The following is a 15671-nucleotide window of genomic DNA, read 5'->3' as shown; positions in this document are numbered from 1 at the left end:
AAGAGTATCACCGGCTAGCTTCCCTACTAATACAGCGCTAAGACGTGACCCAAAAAGCTACTAGTGACGTCACTACTGCAAGAGCCTAGGGCCAAAAAGGATCTGACACGTTTCGGAAAGTACGCTTTCCTTCCTTAGGATCTCTGAGGAAGCAAAGTGTACTTTCTGAGAAGCGTCAGATCCTTTTTGGCCCTAGGCTCTTGCAGTAGTGACGTCACTAGTAGCTTTTTGGGTCATGTCTTAGCGCTGAATTAGTAGGGAAACTAACCGGTGATATGCTTCCGGCCAGGGAAGATCTCCCGGCGTAACTGTCATCAACAGGAGAGGGGATCACGAAGTGTCCTATTCCTAATATTGAATCCTATCTGAACTTTCTCATCAAACCCAAGTAAGTGCTATGTGATATACGTTTCTCACCTTCTACAGCGCCGATACACATCCTTTTTATAGTTGTAATATACACTGATGAAAAAATATGTCTATTTTTTGGTGAAAAAAATGCTGCCTCTGCATCTATTGCTTGTGTGTCTCTATAAAGAGTCCTCGGTGCACAGAGACCCGCTTGTCCTCAGTGCACAGAGCCCCTGTGGGGGCCGGCAGCGCCCTGGGGGCTCAGCCGACGGGAGTCAAGGGCTCTGGCGGCGCATGGCCGCCAGTCTTCTTCCCGAGCCAGCGCGCCCAAGGAGACCAGACTGTGCCTACTCTCCATTTTTCAGGGGGCTATGGCGACACGTGGCTCCGCCCTTCTTCTCCCCCTGAGGGCGTGCTGAGGACAACAGCCTGTAATGACAGATGTTCTAAGCGTAGACCGTGAAAAGTTATGTAGAAAAAGAAGGGATTCATTGTATGCAGTATACAAGCAAATAAAGAAAAACATACCTGTAACGTGCTGATCAGGACCGTCCCACGGATAAGAATTCCATGACATCAGGTCAATTGTAAAATCAAGATTATCAAAATTTGTCTCCTGCAAGTACAAGAAATAAGACCAAGTTGCCCCTATATCCTAACTCTGTGTATGCCAGTGTTTCCCAAGCAGGGTGCCTCCAGCTGTTGCAAAACCACAACTCCCAGCAAGCACGGACAGCCTTCGGCTGTCCGGGCATGCTGGGAGTTGTAGTTCTGCAACAGCTGGAGGCACCATGGTTGGGAAACACTGGTGTAAGCAGACAGGCCCATACTAAAGAACACGCTGAATCAGCCTTACCACAAGTTACTGTGATGTCCCAGTATGGGATATGGTCCCAAACAGTACTTAGGCCCTGTCAGGTTGAGTCCCTCTCTGTCCTAGGGGCTCTCCTGTAGCGTTTCCCCCATAGTGTTATATGTATTATGTATAAAGGACCTTTGAGTTAGTCACATGATAATGTGGTCACATGTTCAATTCACATGTTTGTTACCCAGAGAGTACCAGCTAACTAGGTGATCTGCAGCTTGACCTATGAGCTCCTTGCACAGCCCCTTTTATAAGCAAGGGAGGAGCTGTAATCTCTCTCTTAAAGGGGTATTCCGCCCCTAGACATTTTATCCCCTATCCAAAGGCTAGAGGATAAGATGTCAGATCGCCGCGGTGCCGCTGCAGGGGACCCCGGGGATCGCTGCTGCAGCACCCCGCTATCATTACAGCACAGAGAGAGTTCGCTCTGCACGTAATGATGGGCGGTACAGGGGCCGGAGCATCGTGATGTCACGGCCCACCCCTTTCAATACAAGTCTATGGGAGGGGCGTGGCGGTCGTCACGCCCCCTCCCATAGACTTGCATTAAGGGGACGGGCCGTGATGTCACGAGGGGCGGAGCCATGACGTCATGCTGCTCCGTCCCCCGGATCGCCCGTCATTACGCACAGAGCGAACTCGCTCTGTGCTGTAATTATAGCGCAGTGCCGCAGCGGGGATCCCGGGGGTCCCCAGCAGCGGGACCGCGGCGATCTGACATTTTATAGGGGATAAAATGTCTAGGGGCGGAATACCCCTTTAAATCCTGAGGTCAAGTTCAGTCCAGACGTCTCAGAGCCAGTGTCCAGCACACCTGGAGGCCTCAAGCCTACCTACAGCCACAAATCAGTAGGTCAAGTCATCTCTCTCTGCTGTCACTACCCTCAGTCAAGTCAAGTCTATTATAGTCAGCGTGGTTGTCCTAAAGTATGTCAAATCACTGCAAGTCCCAGCAAGCTGCAAGGCCCCTCCGTGTTACTGGTTACCCCTCTGGGATCCTGGCCTAGCTGTATAGACTGTACCATCTGTCTACCTCAGTAAATCTACCGTTAACCCTAACCTGGCCTTGGACTCTTATTTGCCCTGCCTAACTAGGACTAATGGTACTACAGTTCGGGGGGTTATCGGGAAAACTATGCCCTGGCATCACGAACATTTAGGGGTTAATAACATCTGCCCCATACACCTCACCTTCACACCCCGTGTCTCACCACATTACAATATGAGATTGTTCCTGGACAATCACTGTATGGTCATGGCAAACGCTCACATTTCATGCTGGAATAGCTTATCAGTGGCCTGGTCACCTGGTACAGAGCGCCACTCTCTCCCGCAGCTGCCATATGGGACAGTAGTGCACACGGGTGACCCATCGCTCCATTCTATTGGGGGACCCAGGTTCCCATTCTCAAAACAGCAGGGAATTTTTTGCCCTTACTATAGAAAACATAGCTGAATAAGCTTTCAAGGTTTGACAGGGCCAAGAAAGAGGGAATAGGAAACAAGCTGAACTATACTTACATAAGCATCGCATTTCCCATCTCCGAAAAAATCATCAACACCTACTAAGTTGCTCAGTTCATCAAACAATGAAGAATCTGTAAAAAAAAAAAAATACAAATAAAAAAAAAAACATCTGTTACCAAAGAATCAGCAATAGAATCCGCCACTGTACAGTACAGTCATTCGAGAAATATTAAAGGGTACCTTTCAGCAAAAAAACTTTTGAGATATTATAGATTAATGTATGCAGAATAACTTTCCAATTGCATGTTATTAAAAAATATGCCTATTTCTATTTAATTTTGCACTTTGAATAAATGACCACTAGGAGTCTCCCTACCAGTCCTGGCCGCAAGCCCTTTTTATAGATTTCAGACTCATGCTGGCGTCCTAAATCTCAGACTGCAGCCGGGACACAGACAAGCTCAGCACTGCTCCCTGCCTGTCAATCGGACAGGCAGGAGCCAGCACAGTGCTCATAGCACAGCAGGGCATACACCTGACTCTGCCTTACTGCATGACCTCATTCATTTTACTATCTGAGCTCCGATCTTTCTTCTCTCTGCACATGCAGTTGTAAACAGAAAAGATTCAGAGCTACCAGCTGCTGTGTTCAGAGCCTCTATGCTGGGAAACGCCCCCTTCCTCTCTCACACTAGGACGGCTGAATGAGCAGCCAAGAAGACAATAAATCAGGTAGAAAGAGGGGATTTGAATGAAAAGAAACACAAGGATAGTGACAGTGAGAGTCAGGGACAGATTGGGGGTGGGGAGAGTTTAGATCATGATAGGTATTCTTTAAAAAGGGTTATACAGGATTAGACAGAGCTAATTTCTTAATTTCTTGGGGAAAATCCATAACTTCGGTGACATACTGTGATTTTTAACCCCTTCCTACCATAGAACATATGCATAACTCTCCTGCACATTGCGATGCACTGCAGGAGATCGCCGGTGGGACCCGACTGTCAATCTCGGCCATGATCCCACCGCGGCTACTGAGACCAGGATCAGCATTAACCCCATAGATGCCGTTTTCAATCCTGATCACGGCATCTATGGGATTGTCAGGGGGAGGGGGGATTCCCCTGTTAACAAATGGCAACCCTTTGATGCGATCGTGGGATCTTGTCTGTTGCCATGGCAGCAGGAGGCCAGTGGATGGTAAGGCAGCCTGTGAGGTCCAGCCATAGTCTGGATTGCACAGGCTGAATGTCAGTGTTTACTGACAGTTATACCGTACAGATGTACTGCAGCATAGTATAACCTGTGAAAAGTAATAAAAAATAAAATGTTTTATTGCCACATTCGTAATGACTTACATGTAATGACGTACAATAAAATAACGTTAGTTATTCCGCACTGTGAAAAAAAAAAAGGCCAAAGTCACTAATTTTTAGTTAAAACGTGGAATAAAAAAAGAAGGTGGCATGAATCACAAAAACGGTCCCAATAAAAAGTACAGCTTCTCTAACAAAAAAATAAACCCCTTTCCTCACTCCCGCCGTCTGTTTCATCCTGGCTTCAGGAAACATCTCATCTACACAAGATGGAGGAATTGTTAGCAGAGTCTAAACCCCTGGGTGGCATTCTTGTCCAGAATACGAAAACATCCATCTTGCCAACCGATTGTTGGCAACAAGGGCTCCCCCAATCTTTTCTGTAATGCACATTGGTCGCCTCTCACCAAATCGCATTCTCTCTCGCCTCCATATGATCTTCCACATCTAGTCGCCATGAGAGCCCGGAGTCGGCTCCACGAGGTACGTCTCACAAATCCAAAATATGTGTCGTTCAGTCCTTTTATTTTTTCCTCCTTTGTTTTCTGATATTCCTCTCCCTTCACTCCCTCCCATTTCTTATCATACCTGACTATTCTCAATGCTGTCATAACATTCTTCCCACTGTATGGTCCCATTAACGTATATTTCTTTACGTTTATTTCAGTTGCTGTTATATTTTTATTGCCTTATGCCTCTTACTTTTGACTGTTTCTGATAAGGACCATGGGGGGAGATTTATCAAAACCTGTCCAGAGGAAAAGTTGCCCAGTTGCCAATAGCAACCATTCAGATTGCTTTTCATTTTGCAGAGGCCTTGTTAAAAATGAAAGAAGAGATCTGATTGGTTGCTATAGGCAACTGCACCACTCCTCCCCTGGACATGTTTTGATAAACCTCCCCCCATGTTCCTATTGTAAATTGCTACTGATGTGAAGTTTTCACACAGTATTGTTCACTGGTTTTCTACACCTACCTGAAAATTGAAAATTTATAAAAAAAAAAATGTTTATTTAAATATATATATATATATATATATAGACAAAGAATAAGTCAGCCAGCACTTTAGTTGATACCAAACTATTATATGGACCTGGCCTACAGGTGCACGCTACTAGGCTAAATATACAGCAACAGAAGAATGCAGCAGCACACTGCCCGCACAAGGATATAGGTGAAACATGAACATGCAGTTAAAACATGGAGAGCTATACAGCTATGGTGTAATAGATGCAAATGTGAAACTATGAAATAGTGAGGCACTTAGCTCGCAAATTTGTCTCCGCCGGCGGTCAAATAGCTTGGACCGTCCCACCGCGATAAGGTAGCCTCCTTGGGACGGACCCTACACTGTGAATATGCCTCTGTGTGAACAGTTCAGTAAGCATGTAGTAAGCGGCGGAGACAAATTTGCGAGCTAAGTGCCTCACTATTTCATAGTTTCACATTTGCATCTATTACACCATAGCTGTATAGCTCTCCATGTTTTAACTGCATATTCATGTTTCACCTATATCCTTGTGCTGGCAGTGTGCTGCTGTATTCTTCTGTTGCTGTATATCTAGCCTAGTATCGTGCACCTGTAGGCCAGGTCCATATAATAGTTTGGTATCAACTAAAGTGCTGGCTGACTTATTCTTTGTCTGTATTGCACATACGGGGGAGTGGCTACCTCCATGTTGGCCTTGCACCCCACCCACCTCTATCAGGTGTGTATATAAGGTGTCTTGGATGTTCCAGATCCTGCCATGCTTACTGAACTGTTCACACAGAGGCATATTCACAGTGTAGGGTCCGTCCCAGGAGGCTACCTTATCGCGGTGGGACGGTCCAAGCTATTTGACCGCCGGCGGAGACAAATTTGCGAGCTAAGTGCCTCACTATTTCATAGTTTCACATTTGCATCTATTACACCATAGCTGTATAGCTCTCCATGTTTTATCTGCATGTTCATGTTTCACCTATATCCTTGTGCTGGCAGTGTGCTGCTGCATTCTTCTGTTGATAGATATATATATATATATATATGGCTGTCAGAACATGGCAACACAAAAAAAAGGGAAAAAGAGGATTTTGTTGTGAAAAGGAAACAAAAATATAAAAAGCTATATAATTTGGGGGGTATCACTATAATTGTGCCGACCCACATAATACAAGCAATATCATTTTTACCACACAGTGAATGCCATAAAAAAAAAAAAAATAATAATAATAATAATGAAAGAAATATGCCAGAAATTTTCCAGTTTTTCACCGATAAAAAGGCAAATTTTCAGTCTTTGGCTATGTTCACACGGTAGAATTTTACAAGCGGAAATCCATGGGAATATTCTGCTGCAGCAGAGTCCCATTGATTTCAATAGGATCCTGTTGCACTGTGCACACAGCAGAAATCCCGATTCCACCATCTGCAAAAAAATAAAAAAATAAACATGTCTATTCTTCCAGCGGATTGCACTAAAAATCACACTGCCGTCTAGGCGCATTTCCAGGCGATCCTACCATCCGCTGGTAAATTGAAATGTGTAGAATAAATAAAGTGACCTGTAACAGGTTCTGTCATGGTGTCCACTGGTATAGTGGTGCATGCTGCGCTCCTGTCAATTAAAAGGGTGAGAACAAGTGTTCTCAAATCAACTGGTGCCAGAAAGTTAAACAGATTTGTAAATTACTTATTTTGAAAAATCTTAAACCTTCCAGTACTTATCAGCTGCTGTATGCTCCAGAGGAAGTTGTGTAGTTCTTTCCAGTCTGACCACAGTGCTCTCCGTTGCCACCTATGTCCGTGTCAGGAACTGTCCAGAGTAGGAGCAAATCCCCATAGCAAACCTCTCCTGCTCTGGACAGTTCCTGACAAGAGAGGTGGCAGAAGAGAACACTGTGGTCAGACTGGAAAGAACTACACAACTTCCTCTGGAGCATACAGCAGCTGATAAGTACTGGAAGGATTAAGATTTTGAAATAGAAGTCATTTACAAATCTGTATAACTTTCTGGCAACTTCTGCAGCAATGTTTGAAAACATTTTTCCCCCATCACAGTACCCCTTTAAAGTCAAATCTACGAACAGGTGTGAACAGAGACTAACACTGCGATCCAATAAATATAGATTTTTCCTACTTCCATGTGTAGCGAGTTTTAAAATTACCCAGATATGGCAGATTGTGGTTATATTTAGTTATTGAGCCAGTGAGAAAAAGATACAGCACAACAGCTGTTTAATCTTCATTACATAAGAGCAGTGTTTCCCAACCAGGGTGCCTCCAGCTGTTGCAAAACTAGGTACTCTTAAAACAAAAATAAAGAATAGTTATGGTCCAGATTGGTCACTCTGCCTCAAACCAAAACGGTCTGTTTTTGCCCATAATAACCAATCACAGCTCAGCTTTCATATCTCAACAAGCTCTGGTGAAGTGAAAGCTGAGCTGTGATTGGTTGTTGTGGGCAAATCCAGATGGTTTTGGTTTCAGGCAGACTGTTTCTTTCAGCCACGTATGGAGCAGGCTCAGCTCCTCAGCCTGCTCCATACTCTCCTAACATAATAGGGGCATTAAGGAGTTAAATCAGAATGGTGACAGACAATTATCACATGACAGTGACCAGAATAGCAGAAAATTACCGGATCATAGAGTAATGACTGAACTAATAAAAGCAAGACAAAGCTGGAAAACAAATGACTCATATTCAGATCATACAAATCATATATGTAAATATATATATATATATATATATATATATATATTCACTTTATAAGGGCTATGGAGCAGACATACTAAAACAGTGTACTTAGACAAGTGTTTTTGAAATCATGTGCCTCCAGCTGTTGCAGCTAGACATGTTGGGAGTTGTAGTTTTGCAATAGCTGGAGGCACCCTGGTTGGAAAACACTGACTGAGATGGTCTAGTGCCAGTGTGCACTGTGCAGCGGAATCCCATTGACAGCAATGCTGCTCCGCTGCACAAGAATTTTCCCACTCGAAAATCCCTTGGTGTGCATGGGCCCTAAGAAATCACCAGATTTATCACAGCAGCTCCGGCTGTATGATACATTTAGGTTGAGATTTAGTGCAGGCTATGCCCTAAAGGCTATGGTCACCTTAAAAATGTTTTTTTTTTATTCTTGACTAGCTGAGTATCCGGCGTTGCCCGGTTTTTCCTTCCTCATCCTTGTTGGGGAGAAAAATCAACAAAGGAGGAAGCTTTTGACTTCAAATCCCATCCCCATATATTGTTGTCATATCCCGTCCTCCTACCCGGTCCTCCCATCCCGTCCCCCCATCCCGTCCCGTAATATGTGTACCAGGTACTGAAATATCTCTAGCCATACAGAAGTTATGTGGGAACATACATTTCCCATTGATTTGCATGGGACTTTAACCAGTTAAGGACCAAGGACGTTCTGGAACGTTCCCGCACCCTGGGCTTTAAGGACTAAGGACGTTCCAGAACATCCTGGCGTTTCTCCGGTCTCTGCTGGGCAGAGATCGGAACGGCATTCCTGCTAAAAACCTTCAGCAGGCATGCCATGCACACCCGGAAAATTGTGATGATCTGACCTGTCAGTGACAGCCCAGATCATCCTGAAGGGTAGGAGTGAAGTCGCAATGCTGCGATTTCCTCCTATCCCCTGCCATTGGTCAGAATAGATTCTGACCAATGGCAGGGCAGGACAGTGGGTTGCCATGGCAACCCCACGTTCTGGCCACCCCAGGATGTCGAGGGGATCGTAGGAAGAAGATGAAGGTCGGTACCTGCAGGAGAAGATGCCTGGAGACCCCGATCGTTGCTGGAGACTGCTGGATCCTGGGTCAGGTAGGGAAACTACTGTGGGGGAGGGGGGAATTGAAAGTGAAAGTAAAGTGATCTTTACTGTGGCAACCACTAGGTAGGCCAAACTGCAACTCCCAGCATGCCCAGACAGCCAAAGGCTGTCTGGGCATGCTGGGAGTTGTAGTTTTGCAACATCTGGAGGGTCACAGTTTGGAGACCACTGTTACAGTGGTGAACAAACGGTAGCCCTCCAGATGTTGCCAAACTACAACTCTCAGCATGACTACACTGCCCGGGCATGCTGGGAGTTGTAGTTCGGTAACATCTGTCCCTTCAGATTTAGCAATTTTCATGACATTTTTTAAAATTGCTGCTCTACTTTGAAGCTCTCTAATTTTTTCAAAAAGCAAAAATATGTCCATTTTATGATGCCAACATAAAGTGGACATATTGTATTTGTGAATAAAAATAACATTTATTGGGAATATCCATTTTCCTTCCAAGCAGAGAGCTTCAAAGTTAGAAAAATACAAAATTTTCATGAAATTTTGGGATTTTTCACCAAAAAAAGATGCAAGTAACGTCGAAAATTTACCACCAAAATAAAGTAGAATATGTCACGACAAAACAATCTCAGAATCAGAATGATAACTACACGCCCGCCCCCTCAATGCAAGTCTATGGGAGGGGGCGTGACGAAAGTATGAGGGGGCAGGGTGTGATGTAAATATGCAGCAAATCCTGTACGTGTGAACGTACCCTAAAGCAGTGTTTCTTCAACCAGTGTGCCTCCAGCTGTCGCATGCTAGGAGTTATAGTTTTGCAACAGCTGAAGGCCCATCTCTAGGGGAAACACTGCTTTTAACCCCTTAAAAACACCCGCTTTTTCCACTTTCGTTTTTTCCTCCTCACCTTTTAAAAATCATAACCCTCAATTTTGCACCTACAGACTCATATGATGGCTTTTATTTTTGCGCCACCAATTCTACTTTGTAACAACATCAGTCATTCTACCCAAAAATCTACAGCAACCCCCCCCCCCCCCCCCAAAAAAAAAAAATTATATATATATCATTGTGCAAAATGATTGAAAAGAAAAACGCCATTTTGTAAATTTTGGGGGCCTTCGTTTCAACACAGTACATTTTTTGGTAAACATGACACCTTCTCTTTATTCTGTAGGTCCATACAATGAAAACGATACCCTACTTGTATAGGTTTGATTTTGTCGTACTTCAGGAAAAAAAATCATAACTACATGCAGGAAAATGTGTAAAATTGTCATCTTCTGACCCCTATAACTTTTATTTTTCTGCATATTGGGGCGGTATGAGGGCTCATTTTTTGCACCATGATCTGAAGTTTTTATTGGTACCATTTTTGTTTTGATCGCTTTTTATAAATTTTTTATGGTATAAAAAGTGACCAAAAATACGCTATTTTGGACTTTGGAATATTTCCATGTACGTCATTGACCGTGCGGTTAAATTAACAATACATTTTTATAGTTCGGACATTTACGCATGCGGCGATACCACATACCGCATGTTTATTTTTTTCTACAACTTTTTTTTAAAGGGAAAAGGGGGGTGATTCCTACTTATATTAGAGAAGGGGTTAAATTATCTTTAATTAACTTTTTTTTCACTTTTTCTTTTTGCAATGTTATAGCTTCCTATAGGTCTATAACATGCAGTAAATTGATTGCCAGTACTGTTCAATGCTATGCCATAGCATTGCATTTATCAGTGTTCTCAGCACCCGATTGCTCCAGCCTGGATCTCAGGCTTGGAGCAATCATTTGCCGATCGGATGTCGAGGAGGAAGGTAAGAACCTTCCTCGTGTGTCCTCAGCTGATGGGGACACCAAGGTGGTCCTGACCAGCCTGACTGAGGTGCTGGGATGTATTTTTTTTTTTTTTTACTTTGATAGCCTCATCTAAAGGGTTAAAGGAAAACTGTCACCTATTTTCTCCCGCACTATCCACATGTACTGGTGGATAGTGCGGGAGACGCTGATTAAAATGAGCCCTACCTTGGTCTGATCCGCGCCGCAGTTCGTTGTAGTTTTAATCTCGGTGTATATCCGGCTGCAACTGGCAAAGGCGGTGCTTCTGCGGGCCGCTCATGAATATTCATCCCTCCCTCTGGTTAGGAGCGGCGAAGAGAGGGTGAACAGGAGGGATGAATATTCATGAGCGGCCCGCAGAAGCACCGCCTTTGCCAGTTACAGCCGGATATGCACAGAGATTGAAACTACAAGAGCGGGCGAACGGCGGCGCGGATCAGACCAAGGTAGGGCTCATTTTAATCAGCGTCTCCCGCACTATCCACCAATACCGGTGGATAGTGCAGGAGAAAATATGTGACAGTTTTCCTTTAATACCAGACATCACCGCAATCGATGATGTCCGGTATTAGCCACGGGTAATGACCCATCATTATACAGCGGGCACAGGGCATACAGGTACGCCCTGAGTATTCCAGCACAAAATAACTTATCCCCTATCCAAAGGATAGGGGATAAGTTATAGATCGCGGGGGGTCCGAGTGCTGGGGCCCCCAGGATCTCCTGGACCGGGCCACAGCAGTCTGCAGGAAGTGAAGTTTCATCCCCAGCAGAAAGCTGCGCCAGAAACGCCCCCTCCACATATCTCTATGAGGTACATGGAGGGGGCGTTTCGGCCACCGCGTCATGCGGGGACGGAACGCCCACTTTCTAGCATACTGCTGCAGCCCCGTCCAGGAGATCCCGGGGGCCCCAGAGCTCGGACCCCCCGCAATCTATAACTTATCCCCTATCCTTTGGATAGGGGATAAGTTATATTGCACTATAGATGTCCTTTAACCCCTTAAGGACGCAGGACGTAAATGTACGTCCTGGTGAGGTGGTACTTAACGCACCAGGACGTACATTTACGTCCTAAGCATAACCGCGGGCATCGGAGCGATGCCCGTGTCATGCGCGGCTGATCCCGGCTGCTGATCGCAGCCAGGGACCCGATGGCAATGGCCGACGCCCGCGATCTCGCGGGCGTCCGCCATTAACCCCTCAGGTGCCGGGATCAATACAGATCCCGGCATCTGCGGCAGTTCGCGATTAAAATGAACGATCGGATCGCCCGCAGCGCTGCTGCGGGGATCCGATCATTCATAACGCCGCACGGAGGTCCCCTCTCCTTCCTCCGTGCGGCTCCCGGCGTCTCCTGCTCTGGTCTGTGATCGAGCAGACCAGAGCAGGAGATGACCGATAATACTGATCTGTTCTATGTCCTATACATAGAACAGATCAGTATTAGCAATCATGGTATTGCTATGAATAGTCCCCTATGGGGACTATTCAAGTGTAAAAAAAAAATGTAAAAAAATGTAAAAGTAAAAAAAAAGTGAAAAATCCCCTCCCCCAATAAAAAAGTAAAACGTCCGTTTTTTCCTATTTTACCCCCAAAAAGCGTAAAAAACATTTTTATAGACATATTTGGTATCGCCGCGTGCGTAAATGTCCGAACTATTAAAATAAAATGTTAATGATCCCGTACGGTGAACGGCGTGAACGAAAAAAAATTTAAAAAGTCCAAAATTCCTACTTTTTTAATACATTTTATTAAAAAAAAAATTATAAAAAATGTATTAAAAGTTTTTTATATACAAATGTGGTATCAAAAAAAAGTACAGATCATGGCGCAAAAAATGAGCCCCCATACCGCCGCTTATACGGAAAAATAAAAAAGTTATAGGTCATCAAAATAAAGGGATTATAAACGTACTAATTTGGTTAAAAAGTTTGTGATTTTTTTTAAGCGCGACAATAATATAAAAGTATATAATAATGGGTATCATTTTAATCGTATTGACCCTCAGAATAAAGAACACATGTCATTTTTACCAGAAATTGTACGGCGTGAAAACAAAACCTTCCAAAATTAGCAAAATTGCGTTTTTCGTTTTAATTTCCCCACAAAAATAGTGTTTTTTGGTTGCGCCATACATTTTATGATATAATGAGTGATGTCATTACAAAGGACAACTGGTCGCGCAAAAAACAAGCCCTCATACTAGTCTGTGGATGAAAATATAAGAGTTATGATTTTTAGAAGGCGAGGAGGAAAAAATGAAAACGTAAAAATTAAATTGTCTGAGTCCTTAAGGCCAAAATGGGCTGAGTCCTTAAGGGGTTAAAGGAGTACATGTCACCAAATAAAACTTTTAATATAGTGTTCCTTGTGTAATTAGCAGACACTTTCCCATTCACTTGCTTTTAAAATCATCAACATAAATATGTTTAAAATGTAATATAAAAAACAGCCACTAGGTGGCTCTGTTCTGTTCCCTGCCACAATTAATACAGTGATTTCGGTCTCCTCCCGGCCTGGTAGGAGTCCGAACTCAGGAAGTGTTTCTCTGCACAGAGCTTGATTGACAGCTGCACAGAAAGTGAAAGCTCCACAGATTCTCACAGAAAGCCACACAGACTGAAAGCTGAAGGAGAGCCTCACTGATAGCAACACAGACTGAAACATGCACAGAGCTTGAGGTCTTCTATTCATCACAGCGCTGCAACAATGTGAGGGCAGAAGTGGTCCCCCAGCAGGCTTCAGTGATGTCATGCCTGCTGAGAAATTGAGCAAGAAGGTAAGAGACACAGCTTTATATAGCTCTGAGATTGTTTTTAAGGACAGGATGAGTGTTAGGAGTAGTTAGGGAACATAGCCTGAGGTAGTATAGAATAGTTTATTTGGTGACAGGTACTTTTTAAGGGTCACTGTCACTTTAAAAAATATTTTGCCATGTCTCAGAGCAGTGGTCTCCAACCTGCAGACCTCCAGATATTTCAAAACTACAACTCCCAGCATGCCCGGACAGCCAACGGCTGTCCGGGCATGCTGGGGGTTGTAGTTTTGCAACATCTGGGAGGCCCGCAGGTTGAAGACCACTGTCTTAGAGAGAAGTCAGAAGTTTTGACCAGTCAGGGTCTCAGTGCTGAGACCCCCACCAGTTTACACTCAATGATCTTTGTCTCACTGCCCCATAGACATATAATAGAGCAGGAAATAAGTCTCCCTGTTCATTCTCCCAATCGGTCGGGGTCTCTCTGCACTGAGACCCCAACTGATCAAAATTTTTGACATGTTAAAAGTTTTCTTAAAGTGACGGCGCCCATATAAATCCCCCGTTTGTGGCCATCATTGATATCCTTGGCCTTAGAAGAAAGATTTCTCACATAAAACCCATCTATTATCTCCAGACAGAGACTGCCACGAAAAAAAAACAGAGAAAAGTCCCTTATTATGGTCATGATGTCATATAGTGACATCACTGGTAGCAGGTGACGGCTCACACTATCACTTATGATGACGTCACGCTGTAAACAGTTCACTATCTACACTAGAGAAAGCAATGAGGCACTATACCTCACACTATACAGAGAGACACCTCTATCCTCCATAGTAAGACACATAACACCGGCCATGACAGCTATACTCACCCCAGTCTAGTGTATCCAATGACGGGGCACCGCCTCCGCCCGGCCCGGGGCCCTGGACCCGGCTGAACATTCTGTTCTGGACCTCGGTCGTCATGTCTCCCTATTTCCTGAACACTACAACTAAATACACGTCTGTCTTCTCCGAGCAACATTGAATGACGAAACTACGAGTAACGCGCAGGGTCAAAACAGGGAGCGGGCACTGCGCATGCGCCAGAGGATCTCCTTCGCGTGAGTCACAACGTGAGGCTTTGGGGGGGGGGGGGGGGAGACGTCACTGTGTGGGCGTGGCATAGCGGAGCCGCTCTTCTGTGATTGGCCGAGCTGTAGTTGTCACGTGACGGCATGCTGTATACTATTGAAAGATAATAATAATAATCGGCGCTATAATATGGGTATGTGTTATAATATAAAAAAAATATATATAAAAGTATAGAAGTATATAAATATGCTAAGTAAAATCTGTATTGAATAAATTACAATTAAACGGCAATAGTTGAGATTACCTGTTTTATTTCACAGGATATGGGAAAAGGGTAAAGATGAAAGGGTAGTTGGTCGGCAAGAAAGTGCAATGTGCTGAAAAAGAGATATACAGTGACCCCCCCGACCTACGATGGCCCCGACATACGATCATTTCAACATACGATGCTTTTGTATGTCGGGGCCATCGCATAAACGGATATCTGGCAGCGCAGACTGCTTCAGCTGCCACCGGATAGCCGTTTACGGTGCCCAGTGTGGTCCGCTGACGATCACTTACCTGTCCTCGGGGCTCCAGACCGTCCTCTTCGGGATCCTCTGCGTCGTCGTCATCACGTCGCTGTGCATGCCGTCCCGTCATCCAATAGGAGCGGCGTGCGTAGCGACGTGATGGCGGCGACGGGAAGCAGAGGCCTTGCCGGAGCGTCGGGGACACCTCGGGGACACGGCGACAGCGATGGATGGCGACATCCGGGGCAGCGGTGACGGTCCGGACAGCGGGGACAGGGGAGTACAACTTCCTCTAACAGTGGTCTACAACCTGCGGACCTCCAGATGTTGCAAAACTACAACACCCAGCATGTCCGGACAGCCGTTGGCTGTCCGGGCATGCTGGGTGTTGTAGTTTTGCAACATCTGGAGGTCTGCAGGTTGTAGACCACTGTCCTATACTTTACATTGCACGGATCCCTCAACATGCGATGGTTTCAACAAACGATGGTCCATTTGGAACGGATTACCATCGTATGTTGAGGGACCACTGTATAGAATTATAGGTTAGTGGTGATGAGCTTTACAATGAATAAATACTAGTATGTAAATGTTCTTAGGATCGGTACCTTGGTATTGTAAGGCTGGGTTCACACCACGTTTTGTTAAATACGGTTCCCGTATACAGCTGGGAGGAGGGGTGGGCGGGGCTTAATTGCGGCGCC

At 44.9% G+C, this 15671-nt stretch overlaps 1 protein-coding gene across 1 annotated transcript in view; it reads right to left on the bottom strand.

The window, feature by feature from the left end:
- The window catches only part of ATF6 (activating transcription factor 6), a 109755-nt gene extending 95278 nt beyond the window's left edge, over positions 1 to 14477 (bottom strand). Inside the window, exons 1-3 of the mRNA XM_056523567.1 lie at positions 14254 to 14477; positions 2738 to 2814; positions 880 to 967 (exon numbers count right to left, since the gene is read on the bottom strand). Coding sequence (XP_056379542.1) covers positions 880 to 967; positions 2738 to 2814; positions 14254 to 14347 — 259 coding nt within the window. The 5' untranslated portion in view covers positions 14348 to 14477. The remainder of the gene's footprint in view (positions 1 to 879; positions 968 to 2737; positions 2815 to 14253) is intronic.
- Between the last annotated feature and the right edge of the window lie 1194 nt (positions 14478 to 15671).

The sequence above is a fragment of the Hyla sarda genome, chromosome 6, assembly GCF_029499605.1.
Source record: "Hyla sarda isolate aHylSar1 chromosome 6, aHylSar1.hap1, whole genome shotgun sequence".
Classification (NCBI taxonomy): Eukaryota; Metazoa; Chordata; class Amphibia; order Anura; family Hylidae; genus Hyla; species Hyla sarda.
The sequence above is the reverse complement of the archived record's forward strand: the minus strand, read 5'-3'. Positions and strand labels throughout refer to the sequence as shown.